This window comes from Haemaphysalis longicornis, unplaced genomic scaffold (assembly GCF_048455015.1).
Source record: "Haemaphysalis longicornis isolate Haplotype H1 unplaced genomic scaffold, Haemaphysalis longicornis Haplotype H1 scaffold_10, whole genome shotgun sequence".
In the NCBI taxonomy this organism is placed as follows: Eukaryota; Metazoa; Arthropoda; class Arachnida; order Ixodida; family Ixodidae; genus Haemaphysalis; species Haemaphysalis longicornis.
In genome coordinates, this window is record NW_027526204.1 from 125,004,030 (window position 1) to 125,030,306 (window position 26,277).

The window sequence follows — 26,277 nt, forward strand, 5'->3', positions numbered from 1 at the left end:
AGCCGACGCTGTTAACTCGGTGTCCAAGCCTGTTGCGCATGCGCAACGCTTCCCGCTATTTCGTCTATTAGAAGTTATGATATAAATCTTTGCTTTGGCACTACGTGTGGTTTCTGGTCTTGAATTGAGGATAAATTTACTCTTCTTGCGTATTGTGGGTCTTGCTTTTTCACCGCGGCACGAAAATTGCAACGCCAGCGAAAATTGCGTCTACCATATGCCTTAGGTGTCAAAACCATATGCGGGAAGGTCAAAACTATACTATATATTGTCACGTAGCAAGAGACAGCGCAACTGTCTTGAATGACAAGCGAGTTTATTGAAGCAAACTTGTGCTCCCCTAACAACTCAAACAATACACGGGGGGCGAACAGCAGTCAACAAAGGGACGTGCGCAGGCGAGTGTCGGCGAATCAAATGCCCCGGCGTGTGCTCGATGAACATTCGTCGTTCGGCGCGATTGTATCTCGAACCATCAAATTGCATGAGAACACTGGAGATCACAGAAGATTATTCTAGTTGAGTAACGACGAGGCAAAACACTCTCCCCATGAGATAATATAACTCGTGCGGAATATAAAGATGTGGTTTACACTTCTTTCATAGGAATCTGTAAAACACGAAAGTGAAATGTGCCTTCACAGCAGAATTTCAATGTTTATTGTGCCTCGATATGAACATGCACATCGCTATTTTATATTTCGTCGGTATGGCACCGTTAGACGCATCAATATTAGACACTGGATTACACGCGTTGTACCATGGCGTAAATTTTATTGAAACCCCAGGCGTTCGCAAACCGTGCGAAGGAAACCGAACGGGTCGTCAGCGAATCATTTGGAGAGGCCACAGTACAGTACCCCTGAAGAGGCTAAACAGGATTGTATGGGCTCCGGCACATCCCGGTATCTCTGGAAACGAGGCGGCGGACGCCAATGCTCGAGAATTGACCCACCGAGCGGGCGCTAAGAGCAGCGTTGCCGAACCTGAGCACATGCAGCGCTTGACCTCTTACGCAGAGATCACACAGCACTACAGGCTGTCGCGTCAGACACTCGCTCGCTCCCCCAAATCTCTACCCCGAAAGCACGAACGACATTTACGTGCTTCCAGACGAATACATTCCCCCATCCTATCCAGCTTCACCTTTTCAACCGCCAGAACTCCCCGCTTTGCCGATTTTGCGGAAAACCCGGAACGCTACGCCATATGGTCGGAGGGTGTGACCAATCCCCACTGATTCCTCCCAACCTGCAACTTTCCACTGTCGAGCTTTGTTGGGAGAGCGCCTTGGCGAGCACCAGCCTGGACGACCAGCTTCGGCTGGCTCAAAGGGCTGTCGATGCTGCCCGCGCTCAAGGCATCCCGGACTGAGGACGGCTCCATCAAGCTTCAGTACAATCCCCCCTGTTGATTTAAATAAACGTTTATTCTCTCTTTCTCTAAGGATGCTTTTCTTTGATGTGTCTTCATCTTTGAGGATTGCCTGAGGGAGTTGGAGACCATTCACGAAGCAAAACCTTTCGCAGCCCGAGACTCAGGGCGGGGAACCTAGACGAAAATATGAGAGAAGGTAGGTTGAAACAGCTCTTCGACCAGTACAAGCGTATTTCCGACATTTTCGAGTACTACAGAAGGGCTCCCCAGTCCATTACGAGGAGCTCCAACGCTCCACTTTTCCTTTAGTACGCACAGTCGGTTGCCGAATCCCGCTTGGTTATCTCATAAAGCAATACTTTAATGTATCTCTCATCGAAGACCAGGAAGGCATGAGGCGAATCCAAGGGGACGTCGCCATCCAAAGGGTTGACCCCTTCGTGGTTCTCTTCGCCATTCACGCCAAACACGCGGAGACAAGGACGACGACGTCAGGGTTCCTCTGTGTGCAGATGCTCGCCCAGCACAGCAGCGTCGTCCTTCTCTCCAGCTTGCACTGGAGCCGAGAGGCCGCTACCACCTACATTCGCAAGAAGTGCTTCAGCGAGGCGTACAGCTTCTGCCGGGACACCATCAATGCTGCCTTCCACCACCCCCCGTACAAGGTTGTTGCCGACTTGCGGAGCGTGGCTACCGACGTCCCAAAAGCGTTCGTGGTAAATTAACACGGCGAGGGAACGGGCAACGACACCGCGGTGAACAGCACCTCCCCCTCGCGGCCGTGGCTGGTCCTAGCCCGTACATCGATCTCGCCATGCCCAGGTTAAGCGGCCTGGACCCAAAGGCGTCCTCCACGACGTGATACTAGTGGCCCAGGACTCACCTGGAACGCCCTGACCAACAGGATGCAGAATGTGGTGTTTGTGTCATACTCTGCTCAGGCCAGCATCTCGGAATCAGCGTTCCTCGCAAGACTTAGCGACGAACCGTGGCCCGAATCTGGCTGATTCAGAAATTTCCAGCTGGGCCTTCTGCACAAGGAGGAGGAGCCTTTCTACGTGCAGAAGTCCAATGTCGTGGCTCGGATGGCGGGGGTCCGAACACGTGTAGCGGCGGCGCTCTTCTACGACAATATCGGAGGCTGGGCTGACAGCCGGTCAGCCGCTGTTTACGCAAAAAATCAGGAGTGCGTCTTTCCCACAACTAGTGGTGCTTCCCTGGATCTTGAGATGCAAGGCGCGCTGTATTCCATCAGTGTTACCTGGTCCGCACAGAGGGCCTTCCCCTCGAGGACAAAAACGTAACCAGGTGGCTTCAGCGGCTGCCAGTGCCGAGAGTGTCGGCGTCTTATGGGAGGCCAATTTTTGAAGGTTAAATTGAAGAGGAAGCCCTTCATAAGACCTAACGTTTGGTTGAAGAGATGCTCGAAGATAGGAGGCACGTTGACGCGACCCTGCTTTGAACAAAGTGATGCCAATCGGCAAGTCCAAGACGCACCGTCGATCTGAATGCGTAACTTCGGAATGTAGTGATGTCCTAAAAGTGACGTGCCTTTGTCGGTTACGTAGAAGATGATGGAGCAATAACATTGCGAAACTTAAACTGGAGCTTGGAAAGAGCCGATTAGGCCTATACGTTGCTTGGAGAATTTCGGCAAGTCGACGGCGGCTTTGGACAAGACGTGCTCTTTAATGAGGTGACGCTTGCAGTCTTTGTCAGTCATCAATGACACTGATGTTCCGGTATCAACCAAGAGTTGCATGGTAACACCGCTGACTACAGCTAGGACTACTACGTCTTTTTAGATGCGAAGTACCTTAGGACCGCGCAATGTCCGTCCGCGTCTGCGCGCATAGCATTTACAATAGCAAAAACTCACACATGCACCAGCAGGATTCAAGCCTGTGTCTAGCTGACCAGACAGAGTGAGTGCCAGTCGTCTTACCCATTGGGCTACGACCTTGACTTTGTACCAGACAGTCAAACGGATTACATCCTCGCCTGTAACGGTGCGGAGTACCTTAGGACCTCCCAATGTCCGTCCGCGTCCATCATGCGCACACCACCATCAAGCTAAATTCAAGTGAAATTCGATTTAAGCTGTGAGTTGCAATTTCATTTAGGGAAGAGTCAAGGTGCAACTCACAGCTCAAATGGAATGATGGTCGGGCCGCAATCAGCTGTCACTCGGGGCGCAACTTGGATGTCATTTGGAGTCCCCGTACTCCACACCTCGCCATCATCCACGGAGTGTAGATGCTGCCAATTTTTTATTGAAGCTGGCTGAAGCAAAGTAGCCACTGATTGCAAATTGCGATAAATTATGTAGAAAAATTTTAAATGCATGCAAAAATTGCACATATCACATTAAAAATGTTCACATTTCAACATTAACATAAGACAGCAGGATATCAGGCCATATTCTGTTTTTCCGAGGCCCAACACGGGGGATTGAAGCGATAACAACAAAGAAGAAGAAATAACGCCTCAGGTCCAGTTGGGTGTTCCACACAGCATTTCTTGAAGCGCTCGCATAATACCTGCTACTAAGTTACCAGGTAAGCTTGCTGCCAGCATCGTTAAGTACAGTCGAAAGCTTTATGACAGTAAACACGAGAGCGCGTGCCGCTCAGTACATGCACAGCGCTCTGGCAGTTTGTGAGTTTAGCGGCCGCACTCCCTGAAACCGCTTTATCGCGCGGCTGGCTGCTGCATTAGTTAGGTGGAAGATTACACATTTTTTATCACCCTATCGGGCAGCGAAAAGGAAACGTTCTAATACGTTAGCTTGGTTCCGCGCTTGATAAAAGCCCCTCATCGGCACAAGTATTCTCTGGAATCGTTTCCAGGTATCTAACGTGGCTACTGCAGCAGACAGCAGCGCAATCAACCGATTTTCGGGGAATGGATCTGCCGAATGTACGAACTACGAAAGTTCGTCATCTCATCGCTAGACCACTGTGCATGTACTGAGAGGCACGCTCTCCCGTATTTACTATCATAAAGCTTTTGACTGTAGAAATACTGAACTCTATTTCAGAGTGCAATGAACCCTTGAGACAAACACCAGGAAGATTGTTGGTGGCCTAGCTTTCTTGCCCCGGCATCATGGATTAAAAATGCGCCTGCACGTGACGCCCTGTTCACACCACCCAGAAAGTCTAGTTGGTGTTGCGTATTCGTAGCCTCAACAAATGTGCCCGTTCTTTATATAGCTTCACCATAACCTTGAAAAAACTCGCATTGTAATAACGAATTTGCATCCCGGAGCCGACAATGGGCACCACTGTTGAGAATTAGTAGTAGAGATCTCTAGGGAGTAAAAAAATGGGTAGTGTTTATTATTACGGCAACCGTGAGAAGTACCGTCAACTTTCCCACGCAAGTCGCCTCTAATTGGCTAAGAACGCCACCCCGAGGTTGTATGGGATAAATATTCCCTAAAAGCCATGTTTGCAGCTGCCCCTGCAGCACTGTGGTGTAGTACTTGGTTTAAAATGCGAAGGCAGAGGTTGTAGTCCGACACTGCGATGTTTTCTTTTTTTTTACTTTCGCAAGTTTTCGGTCATCGTGATTTTGTGAATGCTTTTTTTACTCTGGTTTTAATATATCAAGAGATCGACGCACAGGACTTCTAGAATGGTTTGAGTTATGTTTAATATAAGTTGTGTTCTGTGTCGTTGGTCCGGGTTAGATTAGGTTTGTTGCAGTTTGGCTGTATTTAGGTAGGTTAGGGCGCGTCCGGTTAGGCTACATAAGGTTCGGTGAGGTTATGTCAGGTCGTAATATTATTCAGCAAATTTTGGGCCCGCCAGCTTGAAACTGCCGTGAGAAATTCCCGGAGGTGATTCTCCCGGCTGCCGTGAGATTAGGCGCCGGCAAAAAAATGTAATAGTTATCGAACCAACGACAAAAACAGAACATTTGCAATTCTTTTATGCGTACCTTTGCATTGGGTAGAAGTCGGTGATGCTAGTTTGTTTCTTGGTGAATAGCTGGGCGAAAAGAATAAGTTTTCGGACGTGCAACAACCGCTCAAGAGCAAGAGTATCGAATGGAGCGTCATATCAGAATTCTTGCAGAACATCGCGAGCATCCGCAGTTTCTTTTGGGTGCCACTGGCTGTTTACTGACCGCGATGTATGCTCGTATTCTCCCCACCGTCAACATAAGAGACCGGGTGAGCCAAGGAAGACGCGTTAAATCTCAAGATTCGAGAAGGCGTTGGTCCGAATTAAGCGTTGCGCGTGTAAATTTGCACTTTCTTGTACTGGCGTTACGAGGGTGATAATGCGGGTGTAGCGCTAGCGATTCGTTTTAGGGATAGGTGTTGAATGAGATAAGGGTAGGGAGAAAGGGTGAAATAAGGTTAGCAACCTCACAGCCCAGGTTTCTGTACAACGTGTACAGCCCCTTGTAACAGGAATGTTTAGAGCGATTAAGGCATAAAGTTGGGCTAGTTGGTTATCTGACTGCATTTTACTAGCGAAACATAGACGCGGACGAAGAAGAAGTACACAGGACACTCGCTAGACTCGCTAGTGTCCTGTGTACTTCTTCTTCGTCCGCGTCTATGTTTCGCTAGTAAAATGCAGTTTAGAGCGAACATGCATATGATTCGGTTTCCACATCGAGCACGCATGGACTATTTTTCGCATCCAAGAACTAGTGTTTTATGTTTCGTGCTAGTTGGGGTCTAGGTGTGACGTTATGGCAGGTGTTTTTCCCGCCCCGCTTGAAGGGTTTCCGGCGTGACACTTTGGCTAGTGTCTTTCACAACTAAGCGCGCGCACATCACCGGTTGCTCGGTCATGCATGCGTGGGCTAAGGTGGGATGCAGGGGGGCGTGCACGCGAAGTTAAGCTTCATTCGCTTACAGCCGTTGTACTCGCAGGACATTTAAACGCGGCCGTCTCCACGGCCCGTTGCGACCTAACTGTAGCCCTCCGTGGTCGAGCGGTTTGTGTTCGTCTATTAGAGAGACAGACATTCCAACTTAAAATCAGATAATTTAGTTCAGTATAATTCAGCTTGGAAGTATGCTCAACTGCAAAAGAACTAACAAGCGTGTTTTGTTTTGAGCATTCTTTAGAGTACGACCTCATTCGCTGGTAATCCTTGTTTGCACGAGGGAGGGCAGTGAATTTTTTTTAATTTTACCCGCACAGTTTTAGAGGGCTCTACGCCATCAGTGCAATACAAGTGGGCAAATGCCCGAAAGCTTATGCTGTCTAAGCCTAGTAACACTGTTCTAAACCACCTCCATTCTTATGCTTCCAGAATGGAGGTTCCCCGCCAGAAGTGGGCTAGCCATGTGGAGTTTCTTCTGGCCAGCATTGGGATCGTCGTCGGACTGGGAAACATTTGGAGGTTTCCATACGTTGCCTACAGCAATGGCGGCGGTGAGTAAGCGTTGTTTTTAAACCGCCTAGCTTTTGTATTGTGTCTTGGGGGCCTCTGCTGGAGGCTTTCATTATGTGTGCGTGTATGTCTGTCAATTTTCCCTTTTTGGTCTGTTATTCGAATCAGTTTTGCGCGATTGGAACGCATATTTCATCTTATGTGAAGATACATCTGTGGCTCCATTTTTTCCTGTCCCGGGGCGTGTGAAAGAGGGAAAGCGAACATTACCTAAGAGGAAGGTGCGCGTGCGCTATTTGTGCACTCTGTTTCTTGCACCAGGTTCTGGTGGCCTGATCGGGCGACTTATTACACATAGGGTTTATGAGTGTGTCCTTATGGCTGCCTTCCTGAAAAAAGAAACTCGGATGCCTGTCACGTGGCGGGTATGCAGAAGCAGAAAATATTGGTTGGACAAGCATTTCCTCCTGTAAGGCATACTATCACGACACGTACGTATGTGCGTACGCACGTACATATGCATGCATGTATGTATTTATGTATGTATGTATGTATGTATGTATGTATGTATGTATGTATGTATGTATGGATGGATGGATGGATGTATGTATGTATGTATGTATATATGTACGTATGTATTTATGTATGTATGTATGTACGCACGTACATATGTATGTATGTATGTATGTATGTATGCATGCACGCATGTATGTATGGATGTATGTATGTATGTATGTATGTATATATGTACGTATGTATTTATGTATGTATGTATGTACGCACGTACATATGTATGTATGTATGTATGTATGTATGCATGCACGCATGTATGTATGGATGTATGTATGTATGTATGTATGTATGTATGTATATATGTACGTATGTATTTATGTATGTATGTATGTATGTACGCACGTACATATGTATGTATGTATGTATGTATGTATGCATGCACGCATGTATGTATGGATGTATGTATGTATATATGTATGTATGTATATATGTACGTATGTATTTATGTATGTATGTATGTACGCACGTACATATGTATGTATGTATGTATGTATGTATGTATGTATGTATGTATGCATGCACGCATGTATGTATGGATGTATGTATGTATATATGTATGTATGTATTTATGTATGTATGTATGTATGTATGTATGTATGTATGTATGTATGTATGTATGTATGTATGTATGTATGTATGCAAAGCATGCTTTCCGCACTGGGCGAACAGAGTAGGACCGTGGGCCTGAAAATTAATATGCAGAAAACTAAGGTAATGATCAATAACCTCGGGACAGCACAGCAGTTTGAGATAGGTGGCGAGGCAGTGGAAGTGGTAAGCGAATATATCTACTTAGATCAAGTTGTGACCCCGGATCCCAACCATGAGGCATAGATAATTAGAAGGATCAGAATGGGGTGGGGTGCATATGGCAGACATTCTCAGATAATGAATAGCAGCCTACCATTGTCGCTGAAGAAGAAAGTGTATGACAGCTGCATCTTACCGGTACTCACCTACGGGGCAGAAACTTGGAGGCTCACTAAGAGGGTTCAACTTAAATTGAGAACGACTCAGCGGGCAATGGAGCGGAAAATGATAGGTGTAACATTAAGGGACAAGAAGAGAGCGGAGTGGGTCAGAGAGCAAACTGGTGTTAAAGACATATTAGTAGAAATTAAGAAGAAGAAATGGACGTGGGCAGGGCATGTAATGCGAAGGCAAGATAACCGCTGGTCATTAAGGGTAACAGAGTGGATCCCTAGAGAAGGCAAGCGTTGCAGGGGGCGGCAGAAAGTTAGATGGGCAGATGAGATCAAGAAGTTTGCGGGGATAAATTGGTCACATTTGGCACAGGACCGAGGTAATTGGAGAATAATGGGAGAGGCCTTTGCCCTGCAGTGGGCGTAGATAGGGTGATGATGATGATGACATGGCTTCCCTTTCTGAAATCCCAAAGGAATGACATAGGGGTCGCTTCGTACTTGCGCAGGGGCGTTCCTGCTTCCATATCTGATCATCATGACGGTGTTTGGCCGCTCCATGTTCTACATGGAGATGCTGATGGGACAGTTCCGCAGTGCTGGCGCCACCCAGGTCTTCGACTGCGTCCCTATGGCCAGGGGTGAGCACCAGTGGCGCACGCCGGACGTGCTGCACGTCGCTTTCACCGGTCTCCGTCTTTTTAGTTCATTGTTTGTGCAGGAATAAATTCAGAGGCACCGAAATACTACGTATGAAACTTGATTAGGAAATTGCCGACGAAGTGTGGGCAGTTGTAAGAGCCCTAAAATATTTTTAATGGAAAAACTGGCGGCGGGAACAAAACGGTGCTATCAAGCGTTTTATTTGATGCTGGTGAAGGTGTACAAGACAGTGGCAGTGGATGCTTATTTTACATGCTATCAGTGAAAAGGTAATGCGTTTGGAAAGGCGTTGTATACCTTATCAGGTAGATAGTAATTGGCGGTGAGCGCGACCACGGGCGGCGCTGCGGAGCGCGCCTCCGTGACGTCGGCTTAGGGATTCTCGCATTTGTCGTCTGCTTCACTCGGGCTCGCTCTCTATGCTGTTCCTTTGCGCGCGGTTGAGATTTTGTGCTTGTCCGCAGCAGATCTCGCGAATGCGCAACTTTTTTTTCGTAACAAAATACTTAAAATAGCGTAAACTAGCCCACGGCGTTATTTTAAGTATAGTTTTTGATACCGCTCCGGAAAAAAACATTGCCGGCGTCGCCCATGCATTGCTGCGAAGCTGGTCCTGTGCGGAGCGCGAAGAGTGGGAGCTAGGCGTCAGCCTCTGTGTTCAGCAGTCTTTCGAACAAAGGTAACAGCCGCAGGCTGACAACCGACAACAGCGAAAATGGAAGACCAAAACAAATTCCAGGCCTTCGGGGCTGTCGGCTTTGGCAGAAGGCATTACGATTCCAGCTAATCGCATGTAAGGTAAAACAGATTTGGCAACCTTGCCTAACACTCGAAACTATTGTATCAAGTCACTTTACGTTGTCACGGCATGAAAGTGTGCCGACATGCACTATGGGGCACAAATAATGTAGGTTGATTTCCAAATAACCTGCTGTGTGTATAGGCGCGTGCTGGTTTTCTACCTGGCTTCTAACCAGTATGCAGGCTTATTGAGCAAAACGAGTAACCTGTAAGGCAAACATACACTAAGACTATGTTTTTTTCATATTTGGAGGGATATTTCGGTACATTTGCCACAACCATATCATCCCAATATTCAGACAGGCATTATAGTAAAACTGCACTGAAGAGGGGGAGGACCAGAAGGAGGAGAAAACAGTAAACTCGAGCTGGTTAGTGAGCAGGCTCCTCAGTCCAAGACGAGAGAGTAAGATTCATTCTTCAATTCACCGAACGTCATCCCGAGTAGGCCAGGACTTGTTCTTTGCGACTGAAGGGGTTGGAAAACAATAAAGAGCTGTCTGGACATATTCATTGGTTTCGAATTGTGTTATACTGAAAATTGGCATGTATACTATTTATTGCGTTAGTTAGCAAGTATATCAAGTTTTCAACACCGTAATCATGTCAGAACTTTTCGGGTTGAGATTGAGTTCGTTACGATATCGATGGTTGGATAGAAATAAGGTGCACAAAAGCCGCCTTCGAGTACTGTGGACAACGTTATCTGCGCCGTAGCACAGATCTTATTGCATTGAATATTCACACGAACTTTGTGAGCCTCGCAAACATCCCCAAACCTCCTAGGACGTTTAGGACGGTGCAGAAAATGAATGCGTTGGGCACAGAAAAAAAAAAAAAAAACGTTCATCTAACAACGAAAGAAAGAGAAAACACCCGTTTTATTTCCTGCTGTGCGACCCGCTGCTTGATGCGTAGCATTAGACTCTTGAGTCTTCATAAGAGCATCTCAGAAATAGTTAAGGGAAGCCTACGCATTTTGATTACTTATCGAGGAGCTCTGAGCGCTGAAACTCGCAAATACGCTAGATAGGACGAGGGCGAGTTACGTCTGAGCGATGCTCTCTGAAAGTCGTTCTCTCTCTCCTCGTGTGTTGTAAAATTGTGCGGGAAAAAGCTTGAAATTATTCAGAGCCGTCAGAATATGATTGAAAACACGCTTTTTAAAGCACCAAAGCATCAAATCGGGCGATTTCTAGCAAAGGCACTGCTGCCAGTCAGAACCGGACGACCGCGGCGCGGGTGTAGCAGCGCGGCGAATGTAGCAGACGACAGCGGAGCGGGTCCCTAAGCTGACGTCAGATCCAGGGGGCGCCACTCAAACATCTCACCGCCAATAGGGATGGGGAACTACATTTTTCAACCACTGCTGGAGAGACAGCCAACAACAAGAACCATATTTACACTACTGCCAACATATTCGGAGCAACAGTAAGGCAGCTTTGAGCACATGACTGGTGAAAGGAGATATAATACCTAAGCAAATAACATGCCGTGTTATAATATTACCGGAACAAAAATTAACCGCAAATGAGTTCCGGGAATAATAACGGTAGGAAGGAATAAATATATTATGCAAGGAAAGAAGGAAGCAAGGAGTGGTACGTTGTTCGTACAAGTAACTGTAACATACTTTGCTTTGCAGGACCAAATAGTTGCATACCCCATGTGTATTTGAACTTGTATGCTGGAACTTCTTTTACCTATGCACATTCTGTGCCCGTGCAAGCCAGATTTCTATACATTGGCGATGCAAGCAATCATAATCCCAGCAAGAGGTGGAAGATGAAGAAGAAGCAGTGGGAGGGACTGAAAAAATGAATGTCTCGAAATGGAAAACTTCAGAGTAGAAAAAAACTTTTGAGAGCAATTTCAACGGTATTTAACGCAACGTAGTGATGACGGTGCACTCAGAAACATCGTTCACAGACAAAATTGTTCCCGTACATTTCGGTTCATCAAGGAAGACTATGCCTTCCTCCCAAGAATATGCTTAGGTGAAAAGAATGGGAATATGAATACGCTCCCACTCCTCAATCTACTCCGAGACTTCCTATCTCAACAGCTGTGACATCTTTTCTTTAGTGACTTCCTCCACCCCCTTCCCATATCACAAATACAATTAAATGACAGCCGACACCCTTAGTGCCTTTTGAGCGAAGTTGTTGGGCTCAAAAGGCCATCATTTCTTTCCTGTTTTTTCCTCCGGAAAGTTCTCGCATCGAGTAACTAGACAATCGAAAATGACGCTGAAATCGCTTAATAAAGGACAATGAAGAAAACTAGGGAATACACTACGAGCGCTAGGGATCACTTGTTTCGTGTTCGTTCTTGTCGTTTGATAAGCGCTTTTTGTGTCGTTGGTACATCAGCAACAGGGCCTCGCCTCAATCTTTTTTGAGAATTGGAACTTCGAAATTGAAAGAGTCACCTTTGAGCTACTCTTGGTCTGGGCCGTACCCCTTACGTTCTCTTCCAAGGCGTGGGCTGGGCCATGGTTTACACGTGCTTCATGATCGGCCTCTACTACAACGTGCTGCTGTCCTACGCCCTGAACTTCGCATGGCACTCCTTCAAGTCGGTCCTGCCCTGGACGTTCTGCGACCCCGAGTGGGCGGACGAGAACTGCGTCGACAGCTCTACCTCCTTGGCGAGTACACTGCTGACCGATGAAAGCTGCAGCCATGTTCCCCGATCAATGACCCTGCCCCTTTCAGGCTCACTGGGGCTCGGCAAGGGGGGCCGTGCAGACCAAATGCTATTTTGTCCAGTTTCATAGAGCTGGAATTTTTTAACTCGCCCACTTCCATTAAAGCCCCGAAGGACGTGTCTTAACTAAAAAGACGCTAGAGATACCAAAATTTTGCGACGCCTTCCTATATATTTCTTAGTATCTGGATTATTCGTTGAAGCTTGCGATGAAATTGATAAAATTGTTATCGGGCTAAAGGGGTCTTTTTTTAATAAAGGAAACCTAGAATCTATCTTCATGGCCCTTTTAAGTGAAAATGTGGCCACTGGGTGACTAACCAGAAGCGTACACCTAAAGCCATTCATTGACACAATGTACAATTTAGCCGGATTGCATGCCCTCGTTTGGGTTGGTACTACGCGAATCTTAAACCGCAGCGATGGCTCAGAGGTACAGCACTCGCTTCGTATGCGGGAGGTGCCGGGTTCGAATCCGCGTACCACCGGGCACCTACCGGTTTCTTTAATCGGTACAGGCGTCCCTGGTCGTGTGCGGGCCCTTGAAAGGGGAATCCAGGCCTGAAAAGCTGCCTTTAGGAGCCCCTGACCTTTGCCACCTGACGGGGCACCCGTAATTTATACCGTGTTTTCGCATTACTGGAGCGAAAGGGTATGGCGTGATGTCTTGCCACGGGCGGTTACCAACTTGAGAGCCCACCGTGGCTGTGGATATTACCATGTGCATTTGTGGGCCTTTGTGGCGCCGAGCACCTACCAGTAAAATACGTACAAGAGACTCCTCGGTATGGCACTCGGCCTTTGTGTGGGTCTACAACGCTTGGGAAATTCACCCGGCTTGTATGGAAAATCGCAAATGTGGAATGGGGCGGCTGCAAAAATTAGCTATTACTAGTGTACAGAGCCCTGTCCGTTACGGAAAGGGATTCAGCTCTTTCGACTGAAATTTGCCCATTTGTTGAGCGTAGATTAACCGGCAGGCTTCACCAACATTCGCTAGAATACGACTATATTGAACATTCTGGAGAACAGCTCAAAGACTGGTCTGGAAAGAGGGTGTGGAAATGTGTGGAATGTGGCTAAACATGATAGTGCGGCGCGCAAGCATACACGTAGCCTTGAAGGCGGATTTGGCAGTATTGCGCAATCCATAGACACATTAATCGGCTTGGGAAACAGCCCTACATCAACCGTAGAAGGTCCTACATACAGGTAGCTTGATGTTTTTACGTGAAAATTTATAGAAGAAAAGCGACCCTTGGCGGTAAAAACTAAGTGCAGCATTGAACTTCGCGGGTGCCACTGTTACGTTCGATGCTGAATTCTATTGTCAAAGCTGCCAGCGTTACCCCACCTGGAAAGTGCCACATGGAAAGACACACTTATTTTGAGTTTTCAAAATCTGAAAAAAAAAAACCGAATTTTTTGAAAGAAAAGCCGTCGTAATGCTTTTTGCAACGATGTAAGTTACTGATATTTAATTAGTGCTTTATATAAAAAAAAATGTTCAAGCTTTAATTCCTTTCTGTGCATTGTCGTGAGGACGAGGAGGAATAACTTTATTTTACACTGGTTAAGAAAGGGTGTCGTTTGCTTGAGGAGGGGAGGGTGCCCCTATTTCAGGGCCTCTGGGGCTCTGGCTGCACTCGTGGTCCGTCGTACCAGCTGTCACTGATATTGCGGGCCCGAGCTGAGCAACGCAGCGTCCCACTACCCAAGAGTTGGGTTTGTAATTCGGGGAATGTTTGGAATGTCGGGGCAGGCCCACGTGACGTGGTAAAGCGAGGCGTACTCAGCTGTGCAGGGAGGGCATTTGTTTGAAGAGTGAATAGTAGGGTACATGGAGTGGAGCCTTCCTAGGTGCGGGAAGTTGGTTGTTTGTTGTTGACGCCAGAATGTCGTTTCCTCTCTCGTTAAGGATATGTGCAGAGGAAAAAAAGGCTTGTCGGTGAGTCGTTGGTTCTGTAAAATTGCGTAGTATTGCAGGATTGTGGGCTCCGGGTAATAATCCTCCAGTGGCGCCTGGGAGGCATGGGCTCGGGCGACAGCGTTCGGCCAGCGATGGCAATTTCCGTCATCGACCGAGACCTGCAGGAGATAGCTTCTGCAAAATCGCGAAATAAAACATTGCACGGGGTTGGCTGCATTCCTTAGTGCAAGTATGGGAAAAAAGACGCTTGTGCACGCGTTCTAAAGGACTGAAATCTTCTGAGCATTCAATTGATTGGTTGTTGGGGGTAGGGGGGGATTAATTTTGAGCACCTGGGGATCTTTAAAGGAGCCATGAAGACAAACTACAAGTTTTTTTTTTATTCGAAAGATTTGATGTTTTATATGGTCCCCAGCGCTTGTCCGGCAGCAAACGATAGTTTATTCACTACGAAATTAATCAATTCATGTTAAAATTTTGCATCTCCCGCCAAATCCTGTGTTTCGTGAGGTCGTCTGCGATGACGTCAGAAAAGCAGGCCTTGAAGTGAACGCGAACACGGCACTAGGCATACAGCGAACTACAGAGCCTTGTTTGTTTACCGCCAGTCCTCCCAAATTGCGCTATCATACCGTGGCTTACATTTGCCCGCCTTTGCTTTGTTTTTGGCCATATTTGCTCCTGGCTTGTTTTTATTACGGTACAAAGTACTCCTGTTGTGAAACTTGGGGTATACTCGGCAAACAGGGTCACCTAAGCCAATGTCGCTTACGCTAATCTTCCTGTGTCGTGTCAGACAACTCGAAAGCACCATACTGCTGTGCAGCAATGACAAGCCAAGGGTGTGCAGTACCAACAACAGCACGCTCTGGTACTTCAATGTTTACGTGTACTTTCGTAGCTTCCATGCTCACCCCACCATTCTTACTTCTATAAAATGAATATATGTTTTACATTTAAGCAAACATATCTCGTGAAGGAAGATTTTAAGCCCTGCATAACTTGCATTTGCTTTTGCTGGCCTCCGATAATCGCACAGCTGATTTGATTGATTGTAGGATTTAACGCGCCGATGCAACGGAGGCGATGAGGCGCGCCGTAGTGGATGGCTCCGAATTAATTTTGTCCACCTGGGGATCTGTAACGTGCGCCGAAATCTCGTACACAGGAGCGTTTTTGCTTTTCGCCTACATCAGAAAAGCGACCGCCGCGGCCTTGGAATCGAACCCCCGTCTTCGTGCTCGACAGCACAATGCCTTAGCCACTGAGCCACCGCGGCGGGTAATCGCACAGCCGTCTGATATGACATCATAGGTTCTGTTGCGGGAAATGAGCTAGTGAGTCACATGGCCATTGCAGTTTTTCCTAATTATGAAGCTAATTTGGGCGAAGTGTGCGTTAAAAGTGGTGTCAGTATGATTCTAACGAGGCAATCTTTCGCATCAACCAAAGTCGTGTTTTGTTTTCATGGCACCTTTAAGGTGCGCCGAAATCTCGACACACGGGCGGTATCGCTATCCGCCTTTAAGGCACATTCCCACTGGCGATTCGCCTCGTCGCGCGACGAAACGCCACATCGCAATGCGGTGAGCCGGCCGTCGCTTTTCGTCGCTTTGCGACGGCGGAGAAGATCGCCCTCAGTCCGAATTCCCTTGTCGCGCGACGGGCCCGCAAAACTGGACAGCCAATCATTGCCGCAGTGTAGGCTGACGTAGCCGAAAACGAAACATTTGTTTACATCCAGCAATGCAAACGGCTGCGGCGGGCGAGCCGCCGCCGTTGGGCTCGCTCGGCCAGCGCTTGGCCCGCTAACGCTGTACCCGCCGGGTCGGGCCGGCAAGCAACTTCCCGTGCGCTTCGGTTCTTTGGTCAGTGGCTTCAGCGTACGCGTGGACTAATCAACGAACAGCGTGGAACTTATCAGTGTGGAGAAACTTGCATGAACTGTACAAGCAAGTAATCATCGTATATAGGTGGATAGCGAGACAGTAGATTGACTTGCAGCCTCTTCGTACTTCTATCGGCGACTGGTAAACACGCGTACAGTTCGGAGGCGTCAGAACCTTGGGCCTGTGAAAAGAAGCGACATTTGTGAGCCGTGATGCGGGTGTTGTGGCGTGAAAGCAAGCGTGTGCATTTCTTCGTGCAATAATATGTTGAAAAGAGCCTTCTTGAGTTTGTTATTTTCTGCTCCTCCCGCAATGCTTTCGGCATTATTCCAGGTTAGTAGCATGTGTTTTAGTTTGATTTCTACCAGCTTTTGTCGCGCTCGTGTAACATAATTTTCTTTGACTGCGAATGGTTGACGCACCAAGGAGGTCGTACAAGTCGGGAAGCAGCTGCACTGAACGCAGTCGCATCACCGCTCATCGCAAGTGCGAACACCGCCTCATGGCCTCATCGCGCGACGAGGCAAATCGCCAGTGGGAATGAGCCTTCACAGAAAAAAGCAAATGGCATCGGCGGCTGCAAATAGATCCCGAGTTCTTGACCTCAGCAGCCCAACGAGTTAGCCACTGAGAAACCCCAACGGTTTACGGAAATTGAAGTCGTCCGCGCTTTCTCGTATCGTTTTTTTTACGGGGACCTTCACGTCATGTGTTTCGATGGTTTATAAAAGCTAAAAGGTCACAACAAACGCACAAGTATGCCCAGACGTGTGTTTTAAAATTTTCACTGGTGGAAGCGGGCTGTGGAGCGTAAATTCCGGCTCAAACTAAAGCAACCGAAATGACGCAAGTCAGAGCGTGTGATATGCGATGTGGAGGGTGGCTGCGTAACCTGAAAACGAAGACCTTACCCGAATAAAATGGTAGAATGAGACAAGGACAAGCGATGAGGTGGCTTAAATTTAAAAAAAAGAACAACGTTCAGGAGGAAATATGCCATTGTGGTTTAATTCAAGCTAATTTGAAAGGTGGAAAGTTGCCAAAAAGAGTCGTTTACCTTCCGTTCGCAAGCATGGGGGTGCAATGTAAGAAGTCCTCGAAGTCGTCTTCACCCAAGCGCTTCAGAATGATCACTTGAACGGACACAGAATGGAAATGCGCCGAATGACGAAGTCCAACATTGGATTTGACTAAAAAGTGCACGCGTGCAGGGACAACACCCAAGGCATGCAAGGAGTTTTGCACTGCGCAATGTACCTGCGAAGATGCCCCTTTCCACTCAAATTGAATGCTCGGCCACACCATTTGCCGTATTTGCACACTAGGCCTCTTCGACTGGTCACTCTGGAGCATTGCGGTGAAGACAACCGACGAGGAGTTCTTATAGCGTATGATGAAAATTGTGATTATTGTGAAAATTGTGTGAAAATTGTGTAATTAACCTCAATGGGCCAATCATGAGTGATTTTCTCTGTGCTCGGCTTCATGCGAACGCAGAGGGCGTGCAAGAACGTGAACAAGACTCTGTACGGCTTGTACGGGGGAAAGAACGACACGGACGTGAGTACCAGTGTGGTGTTGGAAGGCAAGAGTGGGTCGGTGTTGGTGCCTTGGGACGCCTACAACGGCAGCTTCTCCAACTGCAGTCACTTCGTCGTAAGTTCGCCCGAGGAGTTCTACGAGTGAGTTCAGCCGCTATTTCGTGTGTGTACCCAATGGTCCTTCAGCCGCATATTATAGCGAGGCTGTGTTGCGCCGCCAGGTTCTGACAAAAATTGCGTGCGTTTACCGTGTCGCGTCGACCAAGAATCGCACGCGCTCGCTGCAGAGCTAGGGTCAAATGCTTTGTTGCCCTCAATGAAAGTAGGCATATCAGAAAAATATCATTCCGAAATTGGCCGCTAAGACGACTAATTTACTGCTAATAATTATTTATTCACAGTGAAGGTATATATACGTTGCGGAGTTCCCATTTGCGGCTTGTGCACGCCACAAAGGGAAGGGCATAGTTACAGTAAACGGCTGTAACTCTCGTTTTATATAAACTATCGCAAATTAAACTATATAAAAATGGTTTATACTTACTTATGAGGAGGTTTTGTGTGTCTTTAATCGGCCATAATAGGAAGTCACCATACGTAACTCAGTGTAGTCATCCACCAATACAGATTCCCTGGTCCTCTATCTCACAGTAAAGAAAGTGCTCTAAATTTGTGAGCGGTAATGGGGTCACCTATAAAAGCGCAACCCTGCTTAATACAGATGGCTTAGGATATAAATGCGTCCGTGCAAAACACTGGTTGCTACGTACAGTGCACGCGCGCACGTGCACTGTACTGTACTGTACTGAAGTGTGCGTGCTTACGCACTGTGTGTGTGTGTGTGTGTGTGTGTGTGCGTGCATGTGGCCGTGCACACGCACGCATGCACGCACCCACACACACACACAGAAGCACGCGCACACGTACACACACACACGCACGCGCCCAGGCGCACGAACGTACACACACGAACGCACACAGAAAACCATGTATCCAAGTAGCATTATTGGGCCTGGTCTAACGTTTCTGCACTTCATTTTTATCCTGCTTGAAAATTTTATGTGGAATTATCTGCATTTTAGACAGGCTGCAGTTGAATTTTTGACGGTCAAAGTATGGTGGTCGGTCATGGGCCATTAGTAACTGCAGATGAACTTGCAAAGGCTTCTATAGTCACGACGGTATAACCATAGATATTTTGAAGGAGGAAGGAGGTATTGTTCTGCAAAAACTCGCTGTACTATTGTCGGAATGCGTGAACTCTCAAAAAGTGCCCATAGCCTGGAAAAAACGCCGAAAGTATTCTGGCATAAATTAATGAGAAGGGAGATCCATACGACCACAAGAATGACATAACCATCAGCCTATTACCGGTTGTGTACGGTTCTTTACCGATGTTTCAGTTGGCCCCACAGGTGACAGTGTGGATTTCCAACAACACAAAGGCAGGCTCGGTTTAAGAAAGGTTACTCAATCATGGATCACATCGATGGCATCAACCAAATGGTAGAAAAATCCGCAGAGTTCACTAAAACTCTTTACACGGCATTTATAGATTACGAGAAAGCGTTTGATTCCGTACTGACCGCAGCTGTGCTAGAAGCATTAAAAGGCCATGGAATAGAGGAGACCGACATAAGTGTTCTAGACGACATATACAGGGTGTCCCAGCTATCATGCACCAAGATTTAAAAAAAGAGTAAAAGCGTAACTCGAAAAAAACCAGGTGCATAATGTTTGCAGTACTGTGAAGAAGCGGACAGTATTTTTTTCTTCAATGAGACCTAATTAACTAATTGTAATTAATTATCTAACTCGAGAAATACTGTCCTAATCACTAAAGTGTCAATGAGGCACTTGTAGGTAACCACGATGGGCATCTAACTGCGGTATTTTCTGCGATGAACTAATTGCGTACACATTTATTCTGACTGATAAAGGAAACCCGCGAAATATGAAAAATACCACGTCACGGTGCCTCCGCGCGCACCGTAAAGCAACGCCCTCAAACAGGCTGCCTCTGAGTTATCTAGAATGAAATAAAGAAAAGAAAGTAAGGAGAAATCGCGACCGAGTTTGTTCCTTATCTGCACACACGTCCCGAGAATCTTGCTGCTGCTGCTCCTTCCATGCATGCTATTATCAAGGGGATGCGCTGTCTCTTCGGGCGGGTAACAGGCGAAGCAGTTGCTTTCAATCAGCTTTGTTTGGGGGCGCTGCTTTACAATGCGCGCGTAAGCGTCGTCACGTGATATTTTCATATTTCGCGGGTTTCCTTTATCAGTCAGAATAAATAAGTACGTGATTAGTTCGTCGCTGAAAATAGCGCAATTAGATGCCCCTCGTGGTTACCTACAAGTGGCTCATTGACACTTTAGTGATTCGGACAGTATTTCTCGAGTTAGATAATTAATTACAATTAATTAAATGTCTCATTAACGAAAATATTACTCTCCGCTTCTTCACAGTACTGCAAACATTATGCACTAGGTTTTCTTCGAGTTACGCAATTTCTCTTTTTTTAAACCTTGATGCATGATAGCTGGGAAACCCTGTATAAGGAATGCGCGAAGAAGATAACCCTGAACAAGCAAAGTGATAAGCTCCCGACCAGGAAGGGAAGTAAGACAGAGAAGTACGACCTCGCCCAAACTATTTCCAGTATGTCTGGAGGGGTTGTTTAGAAAGCTTGACTAGGAAAGCATAGGATGAAGGATGAAGGTAGTACCTGAGCCACTTGAGCGTTGCGGACGACATAGTATTGCTCAGCGAGACCGCAGAATACCTGCAAACAATGCTTAAAAAACTAAAATCTGAAAGCATGGCCGTGGGGCTAAGAATAAATACGAATAAATCTAAAGTAATGAAAAATCAGCATGCCAAGAACGTCATCGTCAGCTTAGTAAACGAAATGCTAGGAGAAGGAGAAGAATATAACAACCCTGGACAGATGGTTACTGCTGACCCCAACGATGAGAGAGAATTCCGGTGGAGGATAGGTATAGGTTGGAGAGCGGTCAGCAAGCACTCCAAAATAATGTAAAGTAAGGCACCTCTGTCAATCAAAACAAAAATCTGCAACCATTGCATGCTGCCGAAAATGGCACACGGAATGTAAACTTGGCGCATTACTATACAAGTAGAATTCAAACTTAGGTCTGCTCAACGGGCCATGGAACAAAAATATTTGGAATAACACTGACGGACAGGAAACGAGCTATCTGGATCAGAGAACAAACTACACTACAAGGTATTATAGTTGAAATATAACAAAAATTGTGGTCGACTCCTCTGTCATAGGAATCGGTAAAATACGGAAGCGACGTGTGCAGCGAAATCTGCAGCTGAGCATAATTTGCGGCTCGGTGGCTGTCTTGTGGGTGTGCTTGGCAAGTGACGTCCTGCTGGCGGGTCGCTTCAGCAAAGGTATACTGGCGTCATTTCCGTGAGGGATAATATGACGTCAGTGAAACCTTGGGGTATCCCGGGATAAAACACTTTCGTGTTAAAATACAAAACCCGAAAACGAACAACCCTAACGTTCTCTTTGGTTCTAAAGGTTGCTTCCCCGCAGGAAGACCCTGTGTGCAGGGGTGCACCCTTTACAGGCCGCTTGCTTCTTTGCACTGGCGTCACTTCCGTGACGGATATGACGTCACTCAAATGTTTGTGTACCCCGGAATAAAACACTTTCGTGTTAAGAGAATTGTAATTGGGCTGGCCATGTAGTGAAGCGAACTGACAACCTTTGGCCAATTAGGGTAGTAGAGTGGATACCAAGAAATTGGTCTCGAAGGAGGCAATGCCAATAACACGATGGAGGGATGAGATAGGGAAATTCGGTTGGCAAAAGTGGACTCGAGGGCCGGGCGCAGGACCGGAGTGGTTGAAGGTCAATGGGAGAGACCTTCGTCCTGGAGTGAACTTTAGTAGGCTGATGGTGTTGGCGATGATGAAATTGCGTTCACGACCATAGATTTACCATTGAAAAGGTATATACAAATAGTAGACTAGCGTAGCATGATTTATTTGCCACAAGCTTATGTTCGTCTCGGTTTCTACCGTGATCCTTTTGTTGCGTATGTTAGATCATTTGCCACGACGATACGGCGACAGGGAATCGGCTGATGAAGTATTTTCCTCTGTAAAGGGTGCACTGCCTCAATGACCCTAGTAGCGCGGCGAAAGACAACTATGGGTGTAGCCCGTGCGGATTCATTTTCGGTACGTGCTTTGTCGCAGAAAGTACGTGCTAGGCGTCAGTAGTGGGGTGCACGATCTCGGCAGAGTCCAGCCAGGGCTCGCGGTCGGCCTTGCCGCCGCCTGGGTGTCCGTGTTCATCTGCATTTTCAAGGGAGTCCGCTCTTCCGGAAAGGTAAGGGCCGCTCGCCATTCGTTTGCTTCTCAAGTTCGCAGCCCTCCGTGACACCTGGCGCTAATTTTTCGAACATCGCAGTGGCGCTCGAATGAGGTAGTTTTACTTGATTTTAGATGGCGCCGTAGGGACTGTCAGCGGGCATCGTTGTGGAGCGCGGAAAGTTTGAAGACGAGGAGACGCAAAGTGTGGTTTTTAAAAGATGACGGGAGTGGAGTGGCGGTGAATTTTGAGCAGCTTATTTAAAATAATGATAGGAGATGGAAGCACCCAGTAAAAGCACAAAAGGCTGATTGTTTCAGAGTTTGTGGCAGGTCGAAAAGCAAACGTCTTCTTTGAATTTGCGCTGTTTCTGTGCCTTTCACGCTGCATTTTGTTTTTGTGCTCGGTAAAGTAGTCACGACAGAACCGGGTAACAGCGAAAACACACAATAACTGACTAATGAATGCCATGTATTAAGCTTTATTTGATTTTCTGGGTAGACAGGTCACTTTTACGTATTCGCTACAACACTATGAGCTGTCAAATCCCCCGAGCACGTTCTGGCTGGTGTCCGTTTTGCCCTGGCGGGAAGACGCAGCTAAATGCTTTGCTTTTGGTTTCGTGTGACCAACAGAACCATGTATGGCTGGCAGTTTTACGTGTGGGTTTTCTTTGGTGGAATAAAGGCGTGGTTTAATGGTAGAGACGCAGAGGTTTTTACCTATTGATCATTGGAGTGTGAAATGGCCTGCTGTGTAAATTATCCACGATTTCGAATTATTCAAACTAAAACTAGAGCTTTCATTGCATTGACGAAGACATTTGCTGCGAAAAAGGCGAGATATTCTTATCGCCAGCCATGCAGTTACGGCATTAAAGTTGACTTAATGTTCTTTTTGCACCATAGCTGAGGTTTGCATTGCACCAGGTTTGAATCCTGCCTGGTGAGGCTATTTCACTATCCATGCGCCTGCGCACACCGCGTTTATTTGCTGAATAATTTCATCTAACATCAAGGCAAGGCACAATGATCTCAGTACGGCATCGTTTCCCAATTTTGAATTCGGTATAAGTTGACTCTGTCACTACCCTTTGTCAATTGCGCATGCTCGGTTCTTGCCAACTCCACGCACTTACCTTTTTCCCGGTGCTATTCTTCGTAGGTGATGGACACGTACATGCCTGAAAAAAAATGGCCGCGTATCTGCTCCTTTCGTTGCAAATGTCGTCAAAAGACGATAGTCTTTATCGGATATTGCGAAGTAAATGCCTCCCTTCGCTTTGCCGCTCACGTCTCATGTTGTTCCTCCTGCGTCGCGCTCCTCCCAAGGTAAAGACGCCAAAGGTTTGCTTAAATCATTTTAAATTTCCCGCGTTCCACTGCTCTAAACCGGGTGTCTCGATGCGAACGCTGCTGTACGGCGGAGACGCGCGTTAATCGAGGCGCCGTACTTCAACGTTTATAGAACCGCGTTTCCCTACTCCACGTGCGTTGCAAGCAGAACGTGGAACCTATCTAGTGGAACCTTGCGTAACTGTTGCCGGTTGATTTCTTAAAATGGCGCAAGAAGCTATAGTGGCGCGGGCGACAGCAGGCGACGGCGGAGTGAATTCTTTTTCTGCAGTTGATGAAGTATTTAATTTCGCAAAAGCAAGCATGTTTGATTTTTTTCTAAAGGAACACTGCAAATATCACTTCTGTATTGATTTGCTGTCTCATATTTGCGTAATGTCTTGTTCTTCTTCAACAATGTTGATAAGTATGAACCTTACACCGGACATAGACGGGTAGATTTAGCTGTGACTATATAAGACTAATGGGCAGGCATTGTTTTGCTTTGGCCGGGTGGCTGAATCGAGTCACAGACAGACAGACGGACAGACATACATACATGCAGACAGACCAAAATTTCTGGGTTTAAGGAGCGCAAGAAAGACTATCGTCTTTAAAACTGATGGCTGAGCCTTTGGGAGGCCCCGAAAATCTCCCTGTATTGAAAGCAAACCACTCAACAGAAGTCATTTCATTTTGCTTGAGGTCTCAGTTGAGAGTTCACGATGCTGCGCTCCTAACCCCATTCTGTGCTTAATTAAAGCAATAATGCGCAATCACGCAGGTGTCTTACTTCACGGCAGTGACACCATTCTTCATTCTCGGAGTTCTTCTGGTCCGAGGCATCACCCTGGAAGGAGCCTTTGACGGCCTCTCCTACTACTTCTACCCCCAGTGGGAAAAGCTGAAACTTTTTAAGGTGAGCACCGCAGTCAATGTGGCGCGTCAAGCCACTCAAGTTCTCGACCAGCGTGCGGGTTCTAAGAGATCTAACAGATCCTTTCCTCGGATTGATTTGAAGATGTATTTATTAAAATTTCGATAAGATTGCCTTGTGCTATCGCAGACCGTTTAGGTTGGGCAAATAGTATTTGTCTTCTTGTCTCGTGGAGTGGATCAAAGAAGTTGATATTTATTACGCCTATTGAACTAGTGTACGTTCTAGGCCGGACGTCTTGTTTGAAAGCGAGGTGATAACCTCCGCCGCTTGAAAATTGAATGCCCTTTTAGAATAGATGGTGAGCTACGCCAGGGACTGGGCTGGATGTTTGCCGGGTGGCTGTCACAAACTGCAGGCCAGACCCTCCATTTTTTTATTTTCGGACGGCCTCCCGGACGGAGTCGGCCATTTTGCGCCGCGCGAGGGAATTCGGGGTACCCCCTTCAGCTTTGTGCGCACCTCCTTTGTTTCGTCCTGCCTGCTACCAGGACAATGCGAGCTGCCGCATTCCAGCGCTGTTGTCCAAGGGTGACGTCACGGTCGCTGGCGTGGACGCGCGCTTGCGATCGTAGCGAAGGAAGCAAGGGCCCCCAGGAGGGGGAAAAGAGGAACAATGGGAATACTTCGAAGTGGGGCTACGGGACGGCCGGCGGAGGTTATTTAAGCGGTCGCAAGCGATTGCTTGGGGCAGTCGGCGGGGATTTCAGTACGTGCTACGCGGGGAAAGGCCCGGGGGTGACGCGCTTTAGCAGAAGCACATCGGTAGGCTCGCGACGGACCGGTCCACGCCTCGGCTCAGCGCTCGAGTTCGCCCGTCACCGCGAGTCCCATGGCCGACCAGCTTCTGCACCCCGGAGCCCCGAAACACGTGAGCTGCTGCCCGGCGAGGCCATCTCCACCTCGTCGTGACTTTCTGCCGTTCAGCCGGCGGGTTCTACTTGCCTCGTAGAGACTTTCTCTTCCCGCGCCCCTCCTTCGTAATTGTTTGTCGTATCGGGTTAAAATATCCGCCTTCAGTTTTTTTTTCTAGCGTCACTCGTAACTAACAATGTTTGTCCCCTAGAGGGTTTTGCGTGTTGTATAATTGTTAGTATTTTTTTGGTAGTTACGTTGTTGAGGGCTAAACAAGTGTTTGCCTCTAGAGTGTTTTGCGTACTTGTTAGTACTTTTGTTGTAGTTGCGTTGTCGAGGTTAAAACCAGTGTTTGCCTCTAGAGTGTGTCGCGTACGGCTGTCTAAGTATGTTTTCGAGATAGAAGGTTAAGTCGTAGGCCACGGCGGATTAGTGCCTGCGCGCACAGGCCGATGGCAGTGTGAAGGTTTTTTTTTTCCCTTCTTGTGTCGGGCGTTGCCCTGTACTTTTTTTTGTTTGTGTGTACAGTAAACCTATATAGTTCAAAACGTAGCCGAGCCTCTCCGTTGTGATTTCCTTCACCCCAGCAATCTCGGCACACGTGAAAACTCACGGGCCGGCCACCCTGCTAAAATATAAATAACTGTTGTCTCGCGCCCCTCCTTTGGTATTTGCAAGCGGACGCAATTACTCGGGGGAGGAGTTTGTGACAATAAGTGGCGTCCACGACAGGACCGGTCGGCCACGTGCTGAGGTTGCTGGAATCGGAGAGGCTCACGTGTAGTAACGCTAGCCGCTGGCTCGCGCATTTGTTCTTTGAGGCTCCACAGTAGCTTAACTGGCCGCCGCGAACAGGGTGCTTCTAGCAGATATTTTTTTTGTGTGTGTGTTCTCCCTGCGCTCGAGATGGCGGAGACTGACAAGTTGATCGAACAGGGCCGAATTTTCAGACTTGAAGGAAGTAAGCTGATGGAGTTCGTCCAGCAGGAGAGAGCAAGGCTTAAAGATGAGCGTAATGAAGAACGGC

At 47.4% G+C, this 26,277-nt stretch overlaps 1 protein-coding gene across 1 annotated transcript in view; it reads left to right on the forward strand.

The window, feature by feature from the left end:
- The first annotated feature begins 6,658 nt into the window (after window positions 1-6,658).
- LOC144160080 (sodium- and chloride-dependent glycine transporter 1-like) overlaps window positions 6,659-26,277 on the forward strand; it is a 43,034-nt gene continuing 23,415 nt past the window's right edge. Inside the window, exons 1-6 of the mRNA XM_077691688.1 lie at window positions 6,659-6,779; window positions 8,744-8,875; window positions 12,179-12,348; window positions 17,724-17,908; window positions 22,010-22,142; window positions 24,243-24,377. Of these exons, the coding sequence (XP_077547814.1) occupies window positions 6,659-6,779; window positions 8,744-8,875; window positions 12,179-12,348; window positions 17,724-17,908; window positions 22,010-22,142; window positions 24,243-24,377 (876 nt within the window). The remainder of the gene's footprint in view (window positions 6,780-8,743; window positions 8,876-12,178; window positions 12,349-17,723; window positions 17,909-22,009; window positions 22,143-24,242; window positions 24,378-26,277) is intronic.